This window comes from Colletes gigas, unplaced genomic scaffold (assembly GCF_013123115.1).
Source record: "Colletes gigas isolate AHSC1104 unplaced genomic scaffold, ASM1312311v1 Colletes_gigas_Sc00019, whole genome shotgun sequence".
Classification (NCBI taxonomy): domain Eukaryota; kingdom Metazoa; phylum Arthropoda; class Insecta; order Hymenoptera; family Colletidae; genus Colletes; species Colletes gigas.
The window spans coordinates 5315953-5343015 of NW_025106648.1; the positions used below are offsets into that span (position 1 = coordinate 5315953).

Here is a 27063-nt window from a genome sequence, read left to right on the forward strand (position 1 = left end):
ATGTCTTGCAGCGACGATTGTTTGTGCATCAAACGTGGCATCGATTACTATGGAGTGTTATCGCTAAAAAAAAACTGTTCCGATTCAGAGATCAAGAAAGCGTGAGTGAGAGCTCATTTTATTGACGTGAACGTACTATGTATTTCGTCGTTTTTTTATCGGCCCAATTATCCTGGTCTTATTACAAAATATTTCTTAGCCTCTGTTTCTATTGTGTAACGTTTTCTCTAAAATAGGAAGAGAAACAGTTATACCTTAGACATTCTTAACATGATTCTAAAGGTATTTACAGGAATTAATAATTCGAGCACATTATTTATTTGTATTACCTTATTGACGTATCTGCATTATTATTATTATTATTATTATTATTATTATTATTATTATTAGATTTTAGAAAACATGTACCAAATGCAGACTATATTTCATTCAACAAAACAATATTAATATTTAGTTCGGCATATGAATACATAAAAATCGATAATAATAAATACAAAAGTAAAATAGATTTAGTATAGATATAATGAAATATTGAATTCACTGTTGTTTTAAAACGAGTTAAATTAAAACATATTTACATAGTAATCTCCGGTTATTTGAAATACTTTTTCCACGGCAAGATGGAAAAGAATAGATCCAACTGTGTACGTTTACCGTGAGCCAAAATCCATTCGTACCACGACAAAACTAATCGTTTAATTTCAATGAGAACTACGTACATGTAGAAAGATCTTCAATAAGTAATATTTATTAATATATCTAAATAATACGTCATTGTTTACATCTTTCCTTTTCTTAAACTGTTACTGTAATTAAATAGCAAATACAATAATATTTCAAGTATATTTATTGTTTTATTTTTGTATATAGACTATCAATTTTGAAAAACGAAAATAAAAGATATTCCTATTTTGAATGTAATATTTTATAATAAAGTTGTCAAAATTTCAGAAAAAAATCCTGTCATCGAGTGCAAATGAGTATAACTCTTTCAACTGCCACATCAGTTTTCTATGTCTAGTGATTTCCTCGATATTTTTTCAAATAACAGCGTAACAAATAGAAATATTTAATAATGTACAAACATTTACAAATATTAAAGGTATATTTATTGAAAGCGTTTTAAAGACGTGTTTTTTGTTTCTTCTACTATTTTCTACAATGTGCAAAATGTTTTGTTATTAATATTTATAATCGAAAAATTTATACATATTTCATAAATGTCATTAAATATGTGTGAGAAATTCCAACAAAAAAATTGTACAATTTTTTTGTCAAAAACTTATTAAAAAAATATCTAAAAATTGTACAGTAGAATACTTCCTTAAGACATCCTAAAATATTACAATTTTTTTAAATTTTTTAACGAATTAAACTTTTCTAAAAATGTACCACGTAATCACTAATCTCTAAATCTCTAATAGCCAAATCCAATGATTGATGTAACTGTAAGCTAATAAAAAAAAATATCCGAAATAGGGATATAAGTCTATATAAATAAACACGCAAGCCAATTATAAATTTCACGACTGTTTCTTAGTTTTGTTTTCTCTTTGTTGCTTTCAGATTTCGCCGTTTGGCGATACGATACAATCCTGAAAAAGCAAAGGATGAATGTTTGAGGACGATTTTCGCGTTAGCAGCTGAAGCTTACGATGTACTATCTGATCCTCTTAGGAGGGCTATATACGATCAGTTTGGCGAAGAAGGGCTTAAAAATGGCGTGCCTGGCGCGGATGGAATCATTGAACCCTATATTTACCACGGGGAACCCATGAGAACTTACAGGTACAGGATCAGATATCTGAAAATTGAGGAGCATAAACCATGTACATTTCTGGACAAATATATTCGAACAAATATTTTTTTTTGAGTAATTTCAGTATGCGGTACAATACGTATGAAATTAATTAATATACAGGGTATTCAGCCACCCGTGGGAAAAATTTTGATGGGATATTCTAGAGGCCAAAATAAGACGAAAATCAAGAATACTAATTTATTGATGGAGGCTTCGTTAAAAAGTTATTAACGTTTAAAGTTCCGCCCGTACTGATTTTTTTCTAGAAAGTGGGTAGGATTTCGGGGGTAGGTCTATTCACCAAAAGTTATTGTAATTGACCCTCGCAACCGGAAAAAATTTTTCCAGAACGATCAGAAATTTTTTAATTATGTCGAAAAATTTCACACCTTCTCGAATTTTTTTCTTGAAAGTGTGTAGGATTTCGAGGGTATGTCTAATGACCAAAAATGATTGTAATTAACTGCCCTAGCTTAAAATATTTTTTTTATAATGATTTGAAATTCTTATTTCGCCAAAAAATTTACGCATCTATTCGATTTTTTTTTTTTAATTTGTTTTTCATTATTAATAAATTTGTTTGACGTCCTACAGAAAAGTTGTCTAATACTTTTTTGTAGGTACCCGTGGACTCTGTTTCAGAAAAAAGTTTCATTGGAATACATTCACTATGGTATGGGTTATGGCTGTTTGAAAATTGGACCATTTTTAAGGGGTTTTTCTCACTTTGCGGTCTCAAGGAACAACTTTTTCAATATTGTTAGAATGTCTACATATTCTCCACTAAAATACGCGTTGTTTGCATTTTGAAAAATTAAAATCCTCCAATTCGTTCAGGAGTTATGGCATTTTAAAGATTCGCATGAAATTTCAAGAAAGCATTTCTGGCCTCACACTAGATTTTCAGTAAAAAATTTTTTTCTCGAAAGTGCGTAGGAATTTGGGGTATGTTATTCCCCAAAGATGCTTGTAATTGACCCCTGTAACTAAATATAATTTTTTTAGTACGATTTGAAATTTTTTAATTTCGTCTAAAAATTTCAGTACCTATTCGAATTTTTTCCTCGAAAGTAGGTAGGATTTCAAGGGTATGTGTATTCACCAAAAATGATTGTAATTGAGCCCCGCACCAAAAAAAAATTTTTTCAGAATAATTTGAAATTTTTTAATTTAAGTTTTGAATAACTTTTTAATGAAACCTCAGTCAAGAAATTGATATTCTTGATTTTTGTCTTATTTTGGCCTCTAGAATCTCCTATTAAAATTTTTCCCAGGGGCGACCGAACATCCTGTATAGAGAAAGCGATGATATGAGCTGGTATTTATGAAAGTGACCTACGTCACGTAGCCAAAAAAATTGAGATTTTCATTTAATATTATATGATATCGATTACCTATATTTCATTAGTATGAAAAAATTTTTGCCAAATTACCACGCAGTAAGCAGCAAAATAAAATTATCATTTTCATCTTTATGATTACTTTGATAGTAATTTTTCCCTCCTGACGCATGATAGAAGAAATAATATTGTCATATTAAAAGAAAAATCTGAACACTTTTGTTCATTTATATACAAATGCACTTACTGTATTAACTAATAGTTAACACTCCACAAAGAGAGAAATTCGTAAGAGCGTAGTGAATACATTTCGCGTTCGAATACATTTCCCTAGTACTTTATTTCGAAATTAATAATAATTTATGAAATAACTACAGTAGTAAACAAAAGTTTAAGATGAAGAATTGTGTTTTGTATTATAAGCGTGTTATGTTCAGCTTCTGTTTTTAAAATAATACAGATGTATATTTGGTTTTCGTCAATGAATTCCCTCTTAGTATCTGCAAACGGTGGACATTAGTTTAAGACAATCCGTCTAAAAAGAGATTTTAACTTGTCAATATTTTGGTTCTTAACTTTCCAAGTTAGTATTTGGTACATCGTTTGCTATTTCAAATTCATTTACACAAAAGTACAACTAAATCAAGAAATATAAAACGAAAGAAAACAAGTTATAAGATTACAAAAGCAGAATAAGATACTTGCCGAAATAACAATTAGTCATCTGGATATTATACAGGGTGTCCCAGCCTCTGTGGTACAACCGCAGAGGAGGTGATTCTACATGAAAAAACAAATTGAAAATAAAGAATAAAATTATTTCATTTAAAATTTCATTGTCCAGAAAATCCACTGTGAATATTCACAGAGCACGCGCGCATTTAACTATGGCTTAGATTAATAGATGTCGATACAGGCTTTTATTATGTTTTTTGTAGTTCTGTACATTCATATTGACATGATTTCCTGAGCACGTATCATCATTTCATTTGTTGTCTTAGTATGCTATTATCTTCAATTTTGTCTAATCATGGTCCCCATATTTAACACTCCTTGATTTGTATCTATGGGGTCATGTTAAAACAAACGAGTATAAGAAGAATATTTTGTGCACTCCTCAATTACAAGCGAAAATCATTTGGCATTTGAAGAATTAAAGATACAGAATACATTAGAATCCATTAGTTCATACAAATCTAATTTAGAAAATTGTATATGTAGCACGATGAGCAATTTTTAACAATTTTTGTATGTATTAAGTTAGTTTAATAAGTAAATTACATGCCTTATTTTCATTTAAATCTACTTTAAATCCATAAACAGAGGTAATACAGTACATCATGTTGATACTAATGATATTGGTGCTATTTGTATCGAGATCAATTCAGAATTGATTTTCTTGACAACGAAACCTCAAATAAAAAAATTTTATTCTTTATTTTCGATTTGTTTTTTCATCTAGAATCATCCTCTTCCCGTTTGTACCACCGATGCTGGGACACCCTGTATAGACAATTACTTTCTTTTTATATAATTTTCCTAATAAGTTCAGGTATAAAGTTAAAAATTGTATGCAATATATAAACAAGTAACTAATAAGTTATTACTAAAACCAAAAAATTTTACTGTTTTTCATACAAAATAAATCATTTCTTTCTTTTTTCCATTTTAGCCTTAATCTTTTGTCCGCTACTGTATATGTATGCTTTTGTTAAATAAGTAAGAAAGTAATAAACAGACAACCGATCTTTATGCAAATTCACACTTTTATTAATAGAATCAATGAAATGGGTTGCCTCAATCTCTAAATATAATAATTCGTATCTTATTTTAAGTATTTCTTATATTATTGCATATTAGATGCATCCTGTAGTTTTTTGGGAATTAAAATTTCCCATAAATGTCTAGTAATGAAACATGCTCATTTCCCTCTCTCCAATGCGTTGACATGATTTTCAATTATTCTAATTTTCCGTTTCACCCAGTGACTTGAATCTCCAAGTCATTAACTCACTAGCTCGAAACTTAACGTGACCAGACTTAACAGCCACTTAAAAACTTTGAATATTTACGATCTGATCTATCGGCGCCTCTTTAGGGAATTCTTCGGAACCGAGAGTCCTTATGCTGATCTACTTCAAATAGTATTGCAGCCTCCGTCTGTGCTGGAATTTCCCGAGGGACGGGGATTAAAACGCAAGGAGGAGCCTCTGATAAAAACCTTGTACCTAACCCTACCGGAGGTATCATATCGACGTTCTACTTATTTATAGTTTTCTTTTCTCACAGTGTTAATAGCCGTAGACACGACATAGCGATCACTACAGAAAACTTTCTGCATATACGGCCCATCACGAAAAGATAACACACTGTACGAGTATAAAATTGTTTAACTTTTTAAACAATATATTACATTGCTTTTGATGTTTCTAACGTCTTATAATAATAACAAGTTATACAAGTATGGTTGAAAGTATTTATTGCAAAAAGAATAAATTTTATTTTACAGTATTGAAAAACGATGAAAAACCGATGCGTCAAAATGATAACACGTATCTCTTGAGCGACTTATTATCTGTACAAATATGTTATTTTAATATTTTTTTTGCATCACCTGTTGTTTGTATGACTGCTAATAAATAGCTTGGTAAAGATTTCAATAATTTTTTAACAAATTTCTACTTAAAGATCTCCAGTTTCCCTCGATACAATTCTTTAATTCCTGAAGGGTCTGCAATTGTCTTCCCTTAGCATACAGTAATCTTGATAATTGTGCCCAACAATTTTCTATAATATTCAAATCTACTAATCTGGGTGATCATTCTAAAACTCGAATATTTGGCTGCGTAAAGTGCTATTTCACAATTCTTGCCGTACAAACACTTGCATTATCTTGTTGAAAAATGAAATCTGTACCAGCAATTTTTACAGCATGCTTTTCCAGCTGTTCATTTATTAACGTAATGTAATTAGAACTTTTCACTTATAAGCTTAATTCACTTCATTACTCCTCTACCACCTGCTTGTCGATGACTTAATATTTGTGGTTCTTTATGCAAATTGTGAAAATAAGCTCAATATCTATCCGGTCCATCTAGTGTAAATCTTTTTTCGTCACTAAAAATTACTCTTCGCCATTTTTTCTTCCAGTGGATACGTTCTTCAGAAAACTGTAAAAGTGGGTCTTTATGCTGCTTTGTTAGGGGTGGTTTATGCATCAATTTTGCACGTTGTATGTATTTACATTTTTTTGTTGTTAAAATATGATTCTATAGTCCTTGGATATCTGGTTTGACGTTTGGTTGGTAAAAGATACTTTTGTTTTTGTGTGATTGGCTGCATTACTTTACGCGCCCATTTTATGTTTTTTTTTGGTGTGTGTGTGTGTGTGTGGGTGTCCACGAGGATGGCACACGTGCGTCCAATTATTGCAGTCTTTGTTTCTTTTTTTCGTTTCTAAATTATTAACATATTTTCTTTCATGTCAAATTAATAAAAAAATATTATATAAGTTGAGTTTATTTTTTTTAATTCTAACTATGTACTTTGTTGTAACTACGAACATTCACATTTGCAATTCTTAAAGTCAGACGTTGACTGTCGTTGACGGTCAAACGTCATTTTTGGTCGCCCGGTGCTTTTCTTTTTCCCATATCTTTCTCTATTTTTAAAAAAATTATATATTTCTTTACGACTGAGATTTAAAACTATTGCAATTTTTGCAATAAAACACTTTTTTTTATGCAAATTTTGAATTATTGTTATTTCATTGTTTATAATTGCACACAATTTTGAGACTAAAACTCTCACAATCTTAAATATTTGCTCGTGTGGACAGTTCAACAACCTTATGTTGACTGGAGAAACGAAACTTTGAAAGTGTACTATCATTTTGACTAAATAGAGGAAACGTGTTTACCCTGAACACGTGCAATATACAGGGTGGGGCAATAACTATGTCCACCTTGAATATCTCCGTTATTTGTAATAATATTAAAAAATTTTATATACAAAACTTTCACGATACAGAGGGGGACACATTGTGATATAAACATTTTTCGTGTGGGTGGTGGCATAGAGGAGAGTTTAAAATCACGTTCATTTTTTTAAATGAGATCACCCTTTTTGAAACACCTACAATAATAGTCCCTTTCATTAGGAATTCAGTGACTATAATTATTCAAGGTCATTCAAGGTCACGGTCGGAGAAAATGTATAAGATGCAAAATATGAAAGCAGAATACGTTTATCGCAAGGAAGACTTGTAGTAAACATACTAAGGTCCTTCAATGTTGAATTAATTTTTGTCAATGGGGATTACATCAAAATCGTTCATTTTTTTCTAATGTCTTGTTTACGGACGAAGCAACATTTAGTAATCATGGCTCAATTAATCTACGGAACGTCCATTATTGGTCTGTTGATAATCTGCACTGGCTTCGAAGAGTTGATAACCAAAGGCAATGAAACGTAAACGTGTGATGTGGTATTTTGAACGATGACAGGGCAAACATATTCTCAATTTTTGCAAGAAGATCTGCCAATTTTGTTGAAAGATGACCCTCTACAAAACCGTTATGATATGTGGTACCAACATGATGGCTGTCCGGCCCATTATGCACGAGTAGCGAGAAAAACATTGAACTCTAGGTTTCCAAACCGATGGATTGGACGAGGTGGTACTGTCTCATGGCCAACACATTCGCCTGATTTAAATCCACTGGATTTCTTTTTGTAGGGTCTGCTAAAAAAGTTGAAGATATGCATCAGCGGATCATCACAGCATGTGCGAATATGATCTCGGATGTACTTGTCAGAGTTCAACATTCCTTCGGAGCCCGTTTACAGCAATGTATCGACGTAAATGGCCATCATTTTGAACATTTATGAAACACAGGTATTCTGCTTTCATATTTTAAATTTTATACATTTTCTCCGACCATGACCTTGAATAATTATAGTCACTGAATTCCTAATGAAAGGGATTATCATTGTAGGTGTTTCAAAAAGGGTGATCCCATTTAAACAAATGAAGGGGACCTTGAAATCTACTCTATGCCTCCACCCACACGAAAAATGTTTATATCAAAATGTGTCCCCCTCTGTACCGTGCAAGTTTTGTATATAAAATTTTTTAATATTATTACAAATAACGGAGATATTCAAGGTGGACATAGTTATTGCCCCACCCTGTATATTTAACTAAAGAACGATATATAATATAATAACTGCTATTATTTAACTACATTTACGAAAAGTATCAAAATTACTTAGTGTGCTATCTTTTTATCACAGAGTGTAGTTATATTTACATTTACATTATAGTTATATTTATATTTACATTTAAAAATTAATAAAAACGATTACGTCACAATATTTTCGGACACATTACAAGACTTAATTGCAAACGATAAAGAAAAATATATATAATAAAATGTAAAAAATAATAGATTTTCAGTTTTCAATTTTGATTACCTTTGATTTTTAATTTCAATATTAAACACAGTGAATAACAAAAATATTCGATCACTAGAGTCTGATTAGATTTATTGTAATGTAACTCAATTATTTTAACGCTCTATACTAAATAATTTTATAAATTACTTTATAAATTCAGATATTTGTTCGTATCCGTAATACTATCGATGAAAACTAATTTTCCAATTCCAGTGCTTGTGCTATAGCCTAGGACGTTATTTTATATTTTGTTTAAACAACTGAACTTCGCAAGGGATTTTACATGTAAAGAAAATGAGCGGTGTAATGGTATCATTTTCGCAATTGAAAATAAATTTGTTATCTTTCGTTCAACGAAATATTGAAATCAACATGAAGAACTTACTATTTACTGTCAAATACATTGTTTTATATCCAGCATATACGTACAGGGTGTCCCAATGTTTCCCTGCAAAACTTTACCAACATATTCTACAAGCTCAGTTAAGAAAAAATTGTATACAGGATGCACGGTCAACATTGGGAAAAATTTTAATGGGAGATTCTAGAGGCCAAAATAAGACGAAAATCAAGAATATCAATGTCTTAATGGAGGCTTCGTTAACCTCTTCACGCCCTTGGCCACATATGTGGACCTTTAGTTGTTTTTTTTTATAATTACTGTTACTGTTAATAATAAATAGGCTCAAAAAAAGAAAAAAGAAATCGTCCCTGAAGTTATTAAAAAATTTCAAAATATTCTGAAAAAATTATTTTTGGTTCCGTGGTTCAATTATAATCATTTTTGGTGAATACACATACCCTTGAAATCCTACCTACTTTCGAGGAAAATCTTCGATAAGGTACTGAAATTTTTAGACGAAATTAAAAAATTTCAAATCGTACTAAAAAAATTATATTTAGTTACAGGGGTCAATTACAAGCATCTTTGGGGAAAAGACATACCCCCGAAGTACTACGCACTTTCGAGAAAAATATTCTTTACCGAAAATGTAATGTGGGGCCAAAAAGCTTTCCTGATATTTCATGCGAATCTAATTTAATTTTTCAAAATGCAAACAACGCGTATTTTAGTGAAGAATATGTAGAAATTTTAAAAATATTCGAAAAGCTGTTCCTTAACCCCGTAAAGTGAGAAAAACCCCATAAAAATCGTCCAATTTTCAAACAGCCATAACCCATACAATAGTGAATGTATTCCAATGAAACTTTTTTCTGAAACAGAGCCCATGGATACCTACAAAAAAGTATTAGGCAACTTTTCTGTAGGACGTGAAACAAATTTATTAATAGTGAAAAACAAATTTAAAAAAAAAATCGACAGGGGTATCCCCCTAAATAATTCGAATAAATCCCTAAATTTTTCTGCGAAAAAATAATTTCAAATCGTTCTAAAAAAATTATTTTTAGCTAGGGGAGTCAATTACAATCATTTTTGGTCATTAGACGTACCCTCGAAATCCTACACACTTTCAAGAAAAAAATTCGAGAAGGTGTGAAATTTTTCGACAAAATTAACAAATTTTAAATCGTTCTGGAAAAATTGTTTTCGGTTGCGAGGGTCAATTACAATAATTTTTTATGAATAAACCAACCCTCGAAATCCTACCTACTTTCTAGAAAGAAATTCAGTACGGGCGGATCTTTAAACGTTAATAACTTTTTAACGAAGCCTCTATCAACAAATTAAGAAAAAAGTTGAGAAAATCAACAATACGATAGATTTTTTACTTTAAAATAGAACTACGAATCCGGAAAAGCAATCTATTGTTATTTTGTATATTATTTGTAATTTTACTTATAACATGTGCTTATATTTACACAAATAGATTTCGTTTAGTTTGGTGTTGTTGTATTCCGCAAACATAAACGGAGTTTATATGTATAAACGCAAATTGATATCGATAATTCGTTCGTTCGATGTATCGATGTAACACCAGTCTGCTATCATTTCGTATTTTTATTATAACTTCCTAATAAAGAATTTAAGAACCTATGTATACAAAACATTTTTTCACTAATTTTGCTTGTAGAATATATTGGTAAAGTTTTATAAGAAAAAACTAGAACACCCTGCATATTACCTACAAAGTGCATCCAGTGTGACCTTATCATCACCTTCGTTAATTATCTATTAGCTTTTAAAGACAATCTTGAACATACCCAGCTGTTAACCTAAACATGCAGTAAATTTTCAAACATATTAAAACATTCCTGTTGCTCCTTTAATGAAAAATTTTTCCCATATGCATTTTAATATTTATAAAGGTATTTTCTAGTAATTATTGTGCATGATTTTGAAAAACTGCAACAATATACATTTTGTCGTAGACGAAGATGCACGATACTATTAAATAATTAGAAATAATTTCTAATTATTATTAAGTTTCTGCTCGTATCTTAAATTAACAGAAGTTTAAGAATTTTCTAACGACATAAAAATGTCTGCGACACACTGACAAGATTTTACTAGACATGTGTAACAATCCCCGGATGTGTGACATTGAATCGGATCCACTCGATTTCACACAACCTGGTAGCATTTCTGTTCCAAGAATAGATAGATGTATGCCCAAACATGACATCATTCGAGCTATTTTTACTTGTATGTTATTCGAATAATATCTGAAAAACTTTCATTTGTTATACAGGGTGTTCGGCCACCCTTGGGAAAAATTTTATTGGGGTATTCTAGAGGCCAAAATAAGACGAAAATCAAGAATACCAATTTGTTGATCGAGGCTTCGTTAAAAAGTTATTAACGTTTATAGTTGCACCTGTAGATAGGCAACCTGCGTGCAGCTGCGTGCGGGCGATAGTGATTCTCACTCACAAGGGGAGGTCACGACCTGTCAACCTGGGATTTGAACTAGATTTGGCAGAGTTGTAGGGGCTGATGTCCAAATGTAATCTGTAAAATACTAGACGTTTATGGCCAGCCATTTTTGAAAAAAATGACGTTGAAGTTTAAAATTTGAAAGTAGTCGGATCGAATTCGTTTTTTTTTTTTAATTTCAGGTCTCGACGAGAGGAACACAAAAGTCCAATACATTTTTGCCATACCATCAATAGTTTAGCCAAAAATTAAAGTTTTTTGTAACGGGATAGATGCATACTGTGGCTCACGAAAGTATTCGAACGCTTACATATGCAAACTTGAATGGCCGATATAATGTACATTAAAGTAATTTGTTGAAACAAGTAGATGTCAATAGGAAGATAGAAGTCTTAAGATTATGCTAGTAAAATTTGAAAAAGATTCAACAACGTAAGTAGGAGTTATGATACATTTATTAGAAACACGTATGGTAAATGACTCACAAAAGTATTCGAACGCTACATGTATTAATAAATTATTTAATATTAATATTCTGTTGGACCACCTTTAGCAGCTATAATGTCTCTTAGCCGACGTTCCATACTATAAACCAATGATTTTGTAAAACTACACTCAATGGAGTTCCATATTTCTATAATTTTATTTTTCCGTGTTTGCTTTGATGTTATTTGAAATTTATTTAATCTTTTTCCTATTTTAGCCTATAAATTTTACGTCTGGACTTTGCGGTGAAGTAAATAACATGTGTGGTGTGTTATATACGATCCATTCTTTTACAATTCTAGCAGTATGCTTCGGATCATTATCTTGTTGGAAATCTTCCAATAATCCTAGTTTACTGGCACTTTCTTTAAGGTTATTCTTTAAAATATTTAAATACTTATATTTATCAAGTATTCTCCGTCAATAAATATTAAATTTACGGTGCCATTGGCAGCCATACACCTCCATACTATGACCGACCCACCTCCGTGTTTCATTGTTTGATGTAAATGTTGAATTTCCAATTCTGTATTTGGTTTCCTTCACAGATAATTTTGACCATCTGAGCCAAAAATATTAAACTTTGACTCGTCCGAAAAGATGACTTTATCCCAGAAAGTATTATCTTTATTAATGTAGGTTTTCGCGAAAGTCAATCTTTTGTTACGATTTACTGGATTAATGTATGGCTTCTTTCACGGTACTCTGCCATGAAAATCATTGTTTCGTAAGATTCGTCGACATAATTCCGGGTGAACTTCTTTATGAAACATATCAGCTACCATATTTGCGAGTTGAGGAGCGGATATAGTAGGACTCTTTTTTGATTCGCGAATGATAACTTTCTCCTCTCTCCCAGTCAATTTCTTTGGTCGACCTGATCGAGCTTTGTTTACAAGTGTTCACTCATTCTTTGACTTTTTTATGATATAATGTATTATAGACTTACTTCTGCTCACAATCCCGGCAATCTCGTTATACAATTTGCTGTCCTCATGCAATCGTAATATTATTTCTCTTTCACACTTTTTGGTGCTCATTTTAAATACTATTGTGCACATTTTTACGTTACTGATACTGAAACGATATCTTAACATCAAGTGAACGTATCAATATTTTCATTTAGCATTGATGTTCACATTCGGCGCAAAGGAAAATGAAAAACTATCAACAGTGTTACAGCATTCGAATACTTTTGTGAGTCGCTTACCATGCGTGTTTCTAATAAATGTATCATAACTTCTACTTACGTTGTTGAATCCTTTTCAAATTTTACTGGCATAATCTTAAGACTTCCATCTTCCTATTGACATCTACTTGTTTCAGCAAATTGCTTTAATGTACATTATTTCGGCCACTCAAGTTTGCATATGTAAGCGTTCGAATACTTTCGTGAGCCACTGTATGCATCTATCCCGTTACAAAAAACTTTAATTTTTGGCTAAACTATTGATGGTATGGCAAAAATGTATTGGACTTTTGTGTTCCTCTCGTCGAGACCTGAAATTAAAAAAAAAACGAATTCGATCCGACTACTTTCAAATTTTAAACTTCAACGTCATTTTTTTCAAAAATGGCTGGCCATAAACGTCTAGTATTTTACAGATTACATTTGGACATCAGCCCCTACAACTCTGCCAAATTTGGTTCAAATCCCAGGTTGACAGGTCGTGACCTCCCCTTGTGAGTAAGAATCACTATCGCGCACACGCAGCTGTACGCAGGTTGCCTATCTACAGGTGCAACTATAAACATTAATAACTTTTTAACGAAGCCTCAATCAACAAATTGGTATTCTTGATTTTTGTCTTATTTTGGCCTCTAGAATCTCCCATTAAAATTTTTTCCCAGGGGTGGCCGAACACTCTGTATAATTGAAAATAATTTGAATAAGGTCTCCCATAAAGATACAGTGAGAGATATGGAAATTATAATTTTCAGAATTAAATGAAATTTGATCCTATGTGCGTATAAATTTTATAATGACAGTAATGTAAAAATTATTTCATGTAATTGTACAAAATTTTGGGTCCCAAAGATATTCTTGCAATACGTCTCATGAAGCACACTTTTATGTGTTCTTTTGTCAATATCATTAGATCTTTTACGGAGGAATTAAAAAAATGAAAATACAAAGATTGGTCTTGGTGGACGACGATTTATCTCGAACAGTAACGAAAGAAAAGATTCTAACGATACCTATTAAACCGGGTATTCCGGTAGGAACGAGAATTATTTTTCCAAACGAAGGCGACCAGGGACCTACGAAGATTCCTGGTAAATCCTTCTATCCTTTTAGAAAATAAAAAAATAGAAAAATCTATCGATTAACTACAAAACACTTCTGTCCGATTACTTATGCGACTTGTGATTCGCATTAACAGGATATTTCAAGCTGCTTTGGTTCCTTATCAAGCACGTGTAGATACCACCAACGACTAAAAAACTGATTAATTACAGGCAAACATTAGGTGTCAAAGTTCAAAAATAACGAAAATAATAATTTAAAAATTTTTCCTTATGAGTAAAATTTTGATTCGTGATATTATTTTAAAATTATACTGTTTCAGTTTTTACTGAGTAACAATAATAGTAGTACATGAAGCCTCAAATACAAATTAACAAAATTCAAATTCGAGACAAAATGGGCTCAAAGGGGTTAATGTGACATGGTTCGAAAAAGAGAACTAATTCTATTCCTTTACACGAACTTGCCTCAATACAGTATCAAAAATTCATTGCTTTGGAAATCTCTTTTACGTACATACATATTTAATATTTTTATGTGGGACATTAGTGAGGCTGGTTTAGATGTTAGTAACGAACGAACGCTGAAGTCATTTTCACTGATACTTTGCATTGACTGGCCTCTTATAATTGCGTTGAGTGTCGTTTCTTAAAAAATTGAGTTTGTCAAATTGGCCATACAGTTCAGTTTACTGCTTTGAAATAGGAATTTGATATTATTCGGTACAGTTATATGTGTATGTACACAAAACCGTGACAAAACAGAGACTGAACGTGCACGTGGCTCTGGGCGCCATGTTATAAGGGTATTTACATTTACAAAATTGTCATGAAACGTTTGAGCATCTTCGATAAAAAGACATTTTTTTATATCTCAAGAACTAATAACATTTTGCTATTGTATCCTAATAATTTTCTGCAGAAAATATGCATTTCTATTTTCAAAAATCACACAATTGTTAATTGTACATGCATCGTTACATTTTTGTTTAAATTATGGTTCTATAGATATAGTGCTCTTGAAGCCATTCATCTTTTCTTTTGACTCTTTTTTGGAAACACCAAATTACAGTTGGTACACGTGTACTCAATAAATTTTCAAGCTCAATTTTTTCGAAAACAAAGCGTCGTATTAAAAAAAGAGAGTGGTAGAAATAGGCTGATTTTGGACCATGCTGTCAACGAAAAATTTTATCAAGACATGATTCTATATTTTCTACAAAATATGAAATATATAATTATTTATCCGGGAAGTGATAGGAAAGTTATTAAAAATAAACGCAAAGTAATCTCTGTATTTCGATATTTTGTTCTTCTGATGATGATCCATCATTAAAATAGTTATTTAGAAATTCAGTAGGCAAGTTCGTCGTAGTTTGGTGTCAAGCATATCCAAAACACCATAAGATTACTGTTGCGTGAGAGCAGCAACCAACAACCAATTCACCAACTCTACATCCACACATATGTCCAACAATACTTTTTAATCCATTTTTATTTTTATCTAATAATATATACACAAAATATTTAAGTGGTCGAATTACGTATATTATTGTATACAGGGTGTTCGGCCACCTCTAGCAAAAATTTTAATGAGCGATAGTAGTGGCCAAAATAAGACGAAAATCAAGAATACTAATTTGTTGATGGAAGCTTCGTTAAAAAGTTATTAACAATTAAATTCAAAAATTTCAAATCGTTCTGGAAAAATTATTTTCGGTTGCGGGGGTCAACTACAATCATTTTTGGTGAGTACACATACCTCCGAAATCCTATCTACTTTCGAGAAAAAAAATCGAGTAGGTGCTGAAATTTTTCGGCGAAAAAAAATTTTTCAAATCGTTTAAAAAAAATTATTTTCGGTTGCGGGGATCAATTACAATCATTTTTTATCATTACACATACCTCCGAAATCGTACGCACTTTCGAGAAAAAAATTCCTTACTGAAAATCCAATTAGGTGCCTAAATTTTTCAACGGAGAAAAAAAATTGCAAATCGTTGTGGAAAAATTATTTTCGGTTGCGGGGGTCAATTACAATCAGTTTTTGTCATTAGACATACCCACGAAATCCTGCCCACTTTCGAGAAAAAAAATAGAGAAGGTGTGAAATTATTCGAGAAAATTAAAAAATTGCAAATCGTTGTGGAAAAATTATTTTCGGTTGTAGGGTTCAATTACAGTCATTTTTGGTGAATAGACATACCCCCGAAATCTTGCGCATTTTCGAGAAAAAAATTCAGTAAGAGCGGCACTTTAAACGTTAATAACTTTTTAACGAAGCTTCCACCAACAAATTAGTATTCTTGATTTTTGTCTTATTTTGGTCTCTACTATCGCTCATTAAAATTTTTGCTAGAGGTGGCCGAACACCCTGTATACAGGGTGTTCGGTCACCCCTGAGAAAAATTTCAATGAGAGTTTTTAGAGGCCAAAATAAGATGAAAATCAAGAATATCAATTTCTTGACTGAGGCTTCGTTAAAAAGTTATTAAAAAATTAAATTTAAAAAATTCATATCATTCTGAAAAAATTATTTTTGGTTGCAGGGGTCGGTTACAATCATTTTTGATCATTACACATACTCTCGAAATCCTACGCATTTTCGAGAAAAAAATTCGAAAAAAAGATCGAACAACGCGTATTTTGGTGAGGAATATGTAGAAATTCTAAAAATATTGGAAAAGTTATTGCTTAACCTCGTAAAGTGAGGAAAACCCCATAAAAATTGTCCAATTTTCAAACGACAATAATTCCTACAATAGTTAACGTATCTCTTTAGTAGAGAAGTAGAACTTTTAAACGAATTTTTAAGAAAAATTGACAAGTGGGTAGGTTCCTAAAAAAAAAATTTCAAATCGTTCCGGAAAAATTATTTTTAACTAGCGGGACCAATTACAACAATTTTTAGTCAATAGATATACCCCCGAAATCCTGCCCACTTTCGAGAAAAAAATTCGAGAAGGTGTGAGATTGTTCGGCGAAAAAAAAATTTCAAATCGTTCTAACAAAATTATTTTTGGTTGCAGGGGTCAATTACAATCATTTTTGGTGAATAGACATACCCCTGAAATCCTACCCACTTTCTAGAAAAAAATTCAATACGGACAGAACTTTAAACGTTAATAACTTTTTAACGAAGCCTCCATCAATAAATTCGTATTCTTGATTTTCGTCATATTTTGACCTCTAGAATCTTCCGTTAAAATTTTTCACAGGGGTGGACAAACATCCTGTATATATAATAATAATAATATATTTCGTATTATATATTTTATATATTATTATAACATACATCAAAATATGTATATTTTTAAATATTTTAAAATCCTATAATATTATCTTGTAGTCAAACATTTAAACATAGCTCCTTATTGCGAACATAATGTTGGTGCATGGGGTTGACGATTCTTACTCTTACCTAAACATAATTTTATCATTTTTATAATATATTTGACATTAAATTATGAAGAATTTACCTTCTATTATTTAAAACGATTATTTTACTGATAAATCACCTTGCAAACAAGAAAATATCAAAGTATTTAGTGATTTAGTATTTAGTATTGCGGACGACAATATTTCAAAGTTTACGTTTGTTTTTAATAACTTTCACAACGCTTCCCGGATAAATAATTGTGTGTTTCATATTCTTTGGGAGGTATAGAATCATACTCTGCTAAAATTTTTCGTTGGCAGCATGATCCAAAATCGACCTATTTTTACCACCCTCCTTTTATTCTGCATTTGCAACTTATTTATTCACGAGGAATCACTAATGGCGGAACATTATATTAGATAGGGGAAAAAGAAATCTATTATTTTCATGTTTATTTTAAGACTTTATTTAACATGGTTCGGGTAGTGCAACTTGGATCAAGTATGTATGTACCGTTTTATTGTATAATTTGTTGCCATTCGATTTCGTTCCGTTTGGCTAAGGCTTTGCAGGTGGACATTCAAACATCGAACTTCTTTTTGAATCCAGCAAATGGTTTAAGACTGTTTTGTGGTCGATCTTTAGCTCTTGGGTGGTATCACGACCACCTAACACGTCGGTCTACTTCGATCATTTCGACATTGGCTGTAACAGTATCAGGACCATAAATACTATTCACAATTACAGCCTTCTGGCTTGGATTTTCGCCTTCATCGAAGCAAAATTGTAAAATATACCGAATTTTCTCTTTATTAACTTCTACCTTTTACACCTTGTAACTCACAACTGAATCGATCAACCAAAAAACTGTAAAAGAATTTATTTACTATGGAATGTCACTTTTCCAACGACCACAATATATCACCACAGCCGTATAAGTGAAAAATAATGGATTTCTTTTTCCCCAACCTAATACGAGGTCTGTTCAAAAAATAACCGAACTATTTTTAAAAAATTTGTTTTATTTAATGTACAACTTATTGCTCTTTGTCTCCTTCAAAGTACTCCCCTCTTCTATTCACACACTTGTTCCAGCGATGATTCTATTTTACGGTGCATTCCTGGAAAGCTTCTTTTGGAACATCCTTCAATGCCTGTGACGAATTTTTCTTAATGTCCTCAATTGAGTCAAAACGGCGTCCTTTTTCGGTCAAAATCTCATGACATGATCCAATTGATACTCCAACCTCTTCTGCAAGTTCTCTGATAGTCAGACGACGGTTAATGCACACAAGATCTTTGATTTTCTGAATGTCATCAGTTGAAGTCGAAGGCCTTCGAGATCGAGGATCATCTTCAATTGATTGACGATCTTTTTTAAATCTGGTAAACCATTCGTAACATTGCGTACGAGAAAATGCATCACTTCCGTAAGCTTTTGCTTCAAAAGTTCAAACGATTCCGTGAATGTTTTCCCCAGTTTTACGCAAAATTTCACGTTGCATCGTTGCTCTCGTAACTCGGACATTGCGAAAATCGCCACGAACAGTGAAGCACGTTGCACTCAAATAGCAATAACTCGGAAACTAAACAAGATGTGAGCCGTTTATTTTGAAAGTGGCCTAAGTCCATTTATCTTCAAATCGAGATATTTAAGGGTTTGCGTTTCAATGAATTTAAAAATATACGTATAGGATACTAATGAGTCATACTGCTTAAGTGTATCTAAGGGTGTTAAATTTATAGTTCCTATTAAAATAGTGGCAATTATTAAGTGAATAATATGCGTTTTCTTATCAAGAATGGAGTTAGGCCACTTTCAAAATTAACAACCAGATTCATTATAAAATTTGAAGGTGCCCAAGTCCATTCAACATAATTTAAGATGCTTCAAATTGAAAAAAACAATACTGTATTTATTTTACATATCTTTAAAACACTTCGGAAACATAATTTATGCGATTCAAAACATTTTTTAACTACATAACGTACAAAATTACAAACATAAATTTATTACAAAACAATTTACTACTCATCTACATTTTGTGCGTGTGAAAGGGATTTGAAGAAATCATGATGTTCCGGTGGTATATATCGTAATAGGTCAGTTATGTCCTTGAATTTTGCTGTTGTAATTTGTCTGATATTTTTATACAGTGGTGTCGATACAATATTTTCGAACTTTCTTGGTCTACTCCGACGTGGTAATAAATTCAGGACTTTAAAATTTTCATTCTCATTCATTGATGTCTTATAGAAAATTTTATACGGTTCATTTCTGACAAAACGCATCCAAAATATTTTTAACCAGTCTTTTGTTCTATAATTCTGTTTCTTTTTCGATTTTTTTTTAAATCATTAGTTACTATTTCTTCTTCACTATCTGAACTAAATAATCTTGTTCTGTTCTTCCCCATGGGTGAAATAATTTCTAAAATTTAATATTAAATTTTAAGTTTTATATTAATTAAACGTACTGGTTATTCAACTAACGCAATTGTCCAAAAACTGAGGTTAACTTGTAAATACTAATTAATTAAAATTACCTTCATCACTGCTTTCCGACATTATCAATATTAAATATCTTGATTTAAGTATAAATGGAGTTAGGCCACTTTCAAACTACACGGTTCAATTATTGAACTAATTCTGAAAACTTATGTGTCAAGAATTATCGTATTTGCTCGGAATATAAGCAACCTGAAATGCTTTACTGATAAATAACATGAAGTTGTACATGTAACCATGGTAACCGGAAAAAATTGAAAAATGGAGTTAGGCCACTTTCAAAATAAACGGCTCATGTAAACAATTTGTAAAAACGTCAGTTACACGGAAGATTATGACAATTGCAGTGCTGTCAACTGTTCGTTGCTATAACGATACACAAACATACAACTAAAATAGTTCGGTTATTTTTTGAACAGACCTCGTATAAGGGGCTATACCAGTGTAGTACTTTTGAAAAATGGATTTTTTTTTTTTTGCATTTTTTCAAAGTTTATACTTCCTAGAATATCGTATTAAAATTCCAAGGTCGAATCTCAAATAGTTTAAAAATGGCAGCCTTCTAAAGAGTAGTTGCTGGCGTATCAAAAACGCGCTTATCGCCGCGAGAAAGAAACTTAGTCAACGCGTATTTACGAGGACTGTATACGTTTAGATTGTCATTATCTCCCTTGTTTAGTTCACTTGTAGCCACACCAGAAACCATATTGCAGCGTACTTATATCTCGTTTCGGCGTTACAACTCTTGCAGGTAAATACTGCAAAAAGATTATTGATACAGTTGTGAAATCATCCTACTGTGAAGTATGGAAGAAGAAAAAAGAAAATAATCCCGAAGAATACGAAGAATGGCTCGCAGAGCACAATAATTGTGATCTAAATCACTCAGGGTCAGCTGCAAAAATGGAGGTTGATAGCGTAAAAGAAATGTTCAATCACTCGATTGATAAATATGGAATACAATATACGCGGTATATTGGCGATGGCGATAGTGTCACATATAAAGGCATATTAAATTTAGACCCATACGATATCCCAGTGGAAAAACTAGAGTGCTACTTACACGTACAAAAAAGAATGGGAACGCGATGCCGCAATTTAAAAAAGCAAACCAAGGGCTTAGGAGGAAAAAGTAAGAGTACGGTGAAACTAACCGAAAAATTAATTAATAAATTACAAAAATACTATGGATTGGCGATTACCAGACATCAAGATAATGTTGACGAAATGTATAAGGAAATTTGGGCCACATTTTTTCATTTGTGTTCGACTGACAAGAATCCAAACCATGGAAACTGCCCAGCAGGCGCGGAGAGCTGGTGCACATATCGCAGAGCAGAGGCTCAAGGATTAGACATGTCGATATTCCAACACAACTATCGTCCTTTAGACCCACAGGTTGAAGAAGCTCTGAAGCCAATTTATACGGACCTAAGTAAACGTGATTTATTAGACAGGTGCAAGGGTCGAAACACCCAAAATAACAATGAAAGTTACAATGCCTTGCTTTGGCACTTTGCTCCAAAGCACCTCCACAATGGTTTAAAAACCATTGAACTTGCCAATTTTCTGGCTGTTGGAATCTTTAATGATGGTTTTCAATCTATATTGAAAATTTTCCAAATAATGAAAGTTATTATTGGTCCCATTGCAAAGGAGTATGCCGACGAGAGAGATAGGAATAGAATTTACCGAGCGCAGTTACGACATCAGGCTGCTTCAAAAGAGAGTCGAGCAGCTCGAAGGAAAGCTACAGCGGCCCAGCAGGTACTTTTTGAGGAAGAGGAAGGTCCATTATATGGATTCGGAATAGCAGATTAACTTTTACTATGGTAAATATCGTTTTGTCACAATGAAATCAGTAACTTTAACTTTATACGCGTTTTTCTCCAAACGGTATATTTCAAATTTGCTGCAGCTCTAACTTGAATACAAATTATTGTATCGACTCGAAACTTTTTGCAGTGTATTCAGTATATGTTTTGTCATACCATGAACTAGGATTTTTTTGATTGGATGAAAAATATCAATTTGGCATTAAAAAAACCATCATTTTTTTAGCTTAAATTCACAATTTTTTTTAAAACTTCGCCATTTTGTCAAATTTTGATATTTTTCAAAAATCCTAGTTCATGGTACGGAGAATACTTTCTAGTTTAACAGCGTTTTTGTTATTTTTCATTTTAGGTACTCAGGCGGCGGCAATCACTGCAGCAGCGGAGCTACTTTTTTTTTTTAACCTCTGGGAGATAGCGCACAAGTCGCTTGTTTTTTATTATTTTTGTACCAAAAAATTATTCTAAATATTTGATTTGTTACTAAACACATACCTAAAGTTTAAAAACATTAAATGTAATATTTCTTTTAAAAAAAATTCCCGAAAATCATCTAATTTTAGAGCGATCACACTGGTATAGCCCCTAATGCTTGGAATCGCTAGTACAAAACGGAAGTTAAAAAGTATAGAAACGTGCGATAGAATCGGAAATGCAACCAGATTCGTCGTATCCGTGGTCTATTTCCGCTCGGCATCGATTTGAATTTTGCGAAGGATGCGTTTAAAATGCATCGTGCATCTCGTAGCGGACAGAAGTGGGTTAATCGTAGCGGTTCGCGTAATGTCTTTACTCAGTCTGAAGTACGTCAGCGTAGCGGATGTAATCTTCATCACGGAGGACCGGCCCCACGAGACCTTCCGAAGAGAGGGCTCTGACTTGCACATGACGGTCGATATCTTTCTGCGAGAGGCACTGAGCGGAACAGTGGTCACCGTCAACACCCTTGACGACAGAACCCTTCGAATCCCAATAACGTCTGTCATCACGTACGTGTCATCTCGCTATTGCAACAGCCTTATAATGCATCCTTTCCTTTCCCCTTCTACGTCTACGGAAATATTAATTGGCCGCTAATTTGGTGAATGTGTCAAGTTACACAAATTAATAGTTTAACACTTTGACTGCCACGTCACCCACATACGGATGACAGGGTTTTTCCACTGTGAAAGTAGAAAAATTAATTGTCAAATTGAGATGTCGAGGGAAATAAATTTGGATAGGATTTGTGAATTTTAGCAAGGTTACAATAATAAGTACCAAAACAAATTTTCGGATGTGCAGTTTACAATGGTCTGAAATCAAAATTCTAGTTTTGCAGAAAATTGCACGGTTCTCGTCTGGCAGCGAACGTGTTAAATTAATTTTGAATTAAAGCTATTTTAAAAACTATAAGACTGAAACTACACGGTGAGACCAGCCGCGTGGTCGAACTCGTGGTAAGCAATGGCGTCAAGCTACGACGCTCAAAATCCCAAAACATAGGAGATAATATACGATGTTCTAAGGGGGTATTGCTGTCTAAAATGTCACTTTCGGTCTTTTTTGCTTTATTTGCTATATAAATCAGGCTTTACGAATTTTATGGAAGCCAACAGATTCTACATTGTCTTCAAAATACAGAGGTTCGGTTATAGGATTTTAAAAGATGGTGGGGTTAACTTGTGGACGTATAAGCGGACAGATTCGTAGTTATTTAAGGGGGTATTGCTGTCTAAAGTGTCACTTTTTAGCCTTTTTTGTAATTTTTTTTTAGCTGTAGGTTTTGTACTGAGATTTTGTAGATATATTTATTCATCTTATAAGCATGTACAATATCTTTTTCATAAAAAAATATTAAAAATTGTGGGAGAAATAACTTTTTGTTTAATGGCTCTTCTGAAAAAGGTGCTCCACTGGCTTCCACGATTCCAGCCGATCCGCTAGTCTGAAACAGAGGGGGCTAAAGTATCTTCATTAGGAAGGCTGTAGTTATAGCAGAAACTAGGGTAAAATCAAAATCTAGATAAATAAATGAATGGCGACACTTCAAGTTTCGAATTTCTAATTTTTTAACCTTTCTTTTATCTTTAGTATATTAAAAAAAATAGTAAAACTCAATATTTTTTTAAATCTCTAGTTCCAGCGATAAAGCAGTGTCTGATGAATATTTAAACAAAATGTTATAACTCACATAATTTTTAATATTTGTTGATGGAGAAAATACTGTAGATATTTATAAGATGAATAAATATATCTGCGAAATCTCAGTACAAAACAGCCTACCAAACATTTAAAAAAAATCACAAAAAAGGCCGAAAAAATGACAGTCTAGGCAGCAATACCCCCTTAATGTAAGGTAAACCGATGACGGTTGAAACACGGGGGCGGTTGTAACATTGTAAATATCTCGAAATATATAATTACTTCTATTTTGTTATATATTAACGAATATCTGAGTTATTAAATAAAAATGACAAGCGGAGAAAATGTTACAACCGTTCCGGACTAGGGGTTAGGTTGTAGCACACCATGGAACTACAGTAACACAAGTCTAATTTTAGAAAACGATAGAAGAAAACGTTAGAAGAAACTATAATGATAAGAGACAAAATTAATGTTTTGATACGTAGAAAGGTGAAAGATGAAAAATTATATTATTCTTTCTCCATTATTAAGCAAATGTGACAAATATATAAATCATTTTGGTTAGTCCATTCCTCATGTGCTCAATCTTGACAACTAAAACATTGATTAAGGATATTATTTTTTATTAGGTTTACTTGTGCGAATAGGATTCCTTCCACACAATGCAATAATATTTTTTATCTTCTTCCTTTTTTCTTTTCGATATTTTGATATTTTTATACCTCGACTGCCGGTGTTATAATTGTCACCGACTGCACTTATAAATTTTAATGAATGCTCTGTACCGATCAGCATTTCTTTATGAAACACCAAATTGAAGATTTAAAACAAGAAAGAAGGATTAAATTTGCAAAAAAGAACATTTAATTACAATTTTAAAGTAGTATGAAAAGTTAACTTTTGGATGTCAAAAAGTTATTTCCTTCGCTATTTAACACCATGAGATCTAAGCATAATAGATGAGCGTGTTCCATATGTCATTTTACAATATGTACCAGAAACTTGTGTTAATATTTATTATATACGAGGGTCGTTCAATAAGTCATTAGAAAAAGATAGAAAAACAAATTATTTTAGGTAGATTTTTTTTTATTTTTCAACATAATCTCCTTTTAGCTCTATACACTTTTCCAAATGATTCTCCAACTTTTTTAAGCCATCTAAAAAGTAAGATTTCCAAAGGTCCTCAAAATAGGCATCTGCTTGGGCGGTGACCTCCTCGTTCGACGTGAACAGTTGTCCGCCGAGCCATTTTTTAAAATTTGGAAATAAAAAGAAGTCACTGGAGGCCAAATTCGGTGAATACGGTGGATGTTGTAATAATTCGAACTTTAATTCCATGATTTTGGCAATCAAAACTGTACAGGTGTGCACCCGTGCATTGTCTTAATGGATGAAGATCTTTTTCTTTTTCAAATGAGGACGTTTTTTCTTGATTTCTTCGCTCAACCGGTGCAATAACGACGCATAATACTCTCCAGTTATTGTTTTTCATTTTTTCCAAGTAATCGGTGTCGATGATTCCGCGTGTATCCCAAAAAACTGTAGCCATCACCTTGCCGACCGATTTCACCGTCTTCGCCCTCTTCATAACACGTTCGCCTTCAAAAACCCACTGTTTTGTCTGTTCCTTTGTCTCTGGAGTGTAGTGGTGTATCCACGTTTCATCCACAGTTATTTATCGACGCAGAAACTCGTCAGGATTGTGATGAAAAAGCGTCAAAACAGCCTTAGAGTCGACCACACGATTGGGTTTATTCTCCACTGAAAGCAAACGCGGCATCCATCTTACGGAGATTTTTTTCATACCCAAGTTTTCATGCAAAATTGAAAACACTGTACCTTGCGATATGCCTGTGGCCTCAACTATTTCACACACTTTGATTCGTCGATCACTCAAACCCATATCGTGGATTTTGTTAATCATTTCGGGAGTAGTCACTTCCACTGGACGTCCCAAACGACGTTCATCATTTGTGGATGCACGGCCACGTTTAAACTCATTTATCCAATTGTAGATATTTGCAAACACAGAAGCAGATGTGCCATGAACTTCATCCAACTCAGCTTTGATCTCTTTCGGTGTTAAGCCTTTTAAATATAAGTGTTTAAGCACAGCTCAAAACTCACTTTCTTCCATTTTTCTAAATATGCAAAAGTTTCTTGCTTCAATAGTCAATAAAAAGGAAATCGTGTGGTGGATATAATTGAGAATTTGACAGCTGTCTAGTGAGTCATGATGCTTACTAAAAACAAAAGTTTTCGATGCTACGAGCACCAGCTCTTGGATTTTCTAAGGACTCATTGAACGACCCCCGTACATAAAGGGAGTATACCAAGCAGAGTGAAAGGACAGAGTGCAACGTTTAAGACTGCTTCACAACCTAGCTCAATTGATGTAATAGTAATTGGTAATATCTTTTTATTGTATATACGACAGACCTGATTATCGGAAGTGCATACTTGGCGAAGGACTGCCGTTACCAGAAACTCCAAAAGAAAAAGGAAATCTCATCATAACGTTCAACATCGAATTCCCGGTATACTTGCCTGCAACGAGTAAAAATCACATTCGAAGAGCATTTGATGTTTCGGATGATAGCAGTGATGCGAAATACATTCATCGTCTCGTATTGGTAAACAAAATTCGCAAAAACGTAGATTTCGATGTTCCGATACGTCGAAACCCCGACGACCATGAAGCAAAAGAGTTACAACTTATATGTAATTCTTAATATTGATGTTCTGGTCATTTAAAATTCGTCAAAAGCTACAACATAATGATATGTATTTGAAACTTTGACACCAAATTACATTCCTTTCTTTCCTCGATTAGAATAACATAATAAAATGCGATACATCAGTACAAATTTCATGATTAGCCATATAACTATCGCAAAAGACTTCGTATAATGTTCTATTTATAAAATAAACATAATTGTATTCCTTTTATATGCATCCTTTAGTCGTTGACGGCTGGCCACCTTTTCCAACATAATCTTTCTACATAAACTTATTTTAAGTATTTTAAAAACAAAGAGCTTTGA

General features: G+C 32.6%; 2 protein-coding genes across 2 annotated transcripts; both read left to right on the forward strand.

Annotated features, from left to right (window-relative positions):
- On the forward strand, positions 1-26751 carry LOC122400577 (dnaJ homolog subfamily B member 13-like). The gene is made up of 6 exons (XM_043402099.1): positions 1-101; positions 1567-1788; positions 5240-5384; positions 14020-14197; positions 22707-22878; positions 26457-26751. The coding sequence occupies exons 1-6, from the start codon at positions 1-3 to the stop codon at positions 26749-26751; spliced, it is 1113 nt and encodes a 370-aa protein (XP_043258034.1).
- Positions 21306-21875, forward strand: LOC122400682. Its single transcript, XM_043402266.1, has one exon. The coding sequence runs from the start codon at positions 21411-21413 to the stop codon at positions 21873-21875; it is 465 nt and encodes a 154-aa protein (XP_043258201.1). The 5' UTR covers positions 21306-21410.
- Positions 26752-27063: the final 312 nt, after the last annotated feature.

Bases quoted from the DNA above. Each gene is read 5' to 3' on its own strand.
- LOC122400577 (XM_043402099.1), top strand. From the start codon at position 1: ATGTCTTGCAGCGACGATTGTTTGTGCATCAAACGTGGCATCGATTAC. The intron at 1,789-5,239 runs GTACAGGATCAG...GCGCCTCTTTAG, and splicing joins GAACCCATGAGAACTTACAG to GGAATTCTTCGGAACCGAGA. The intron at 5,385-14,019 runs GTATCATATCGA...CAATATCATTAG, and splicing joins TGTACCTAACCCTACCGGAG to ATCTTTTACGGAGGAATTAA.
- LOC122400682 (XM_043402266.1), top strand. From the start codon at position 21,411: ATGTCGATATTCCAACACAACTATCGTCCTTTAGACCCACAGGTTGAA.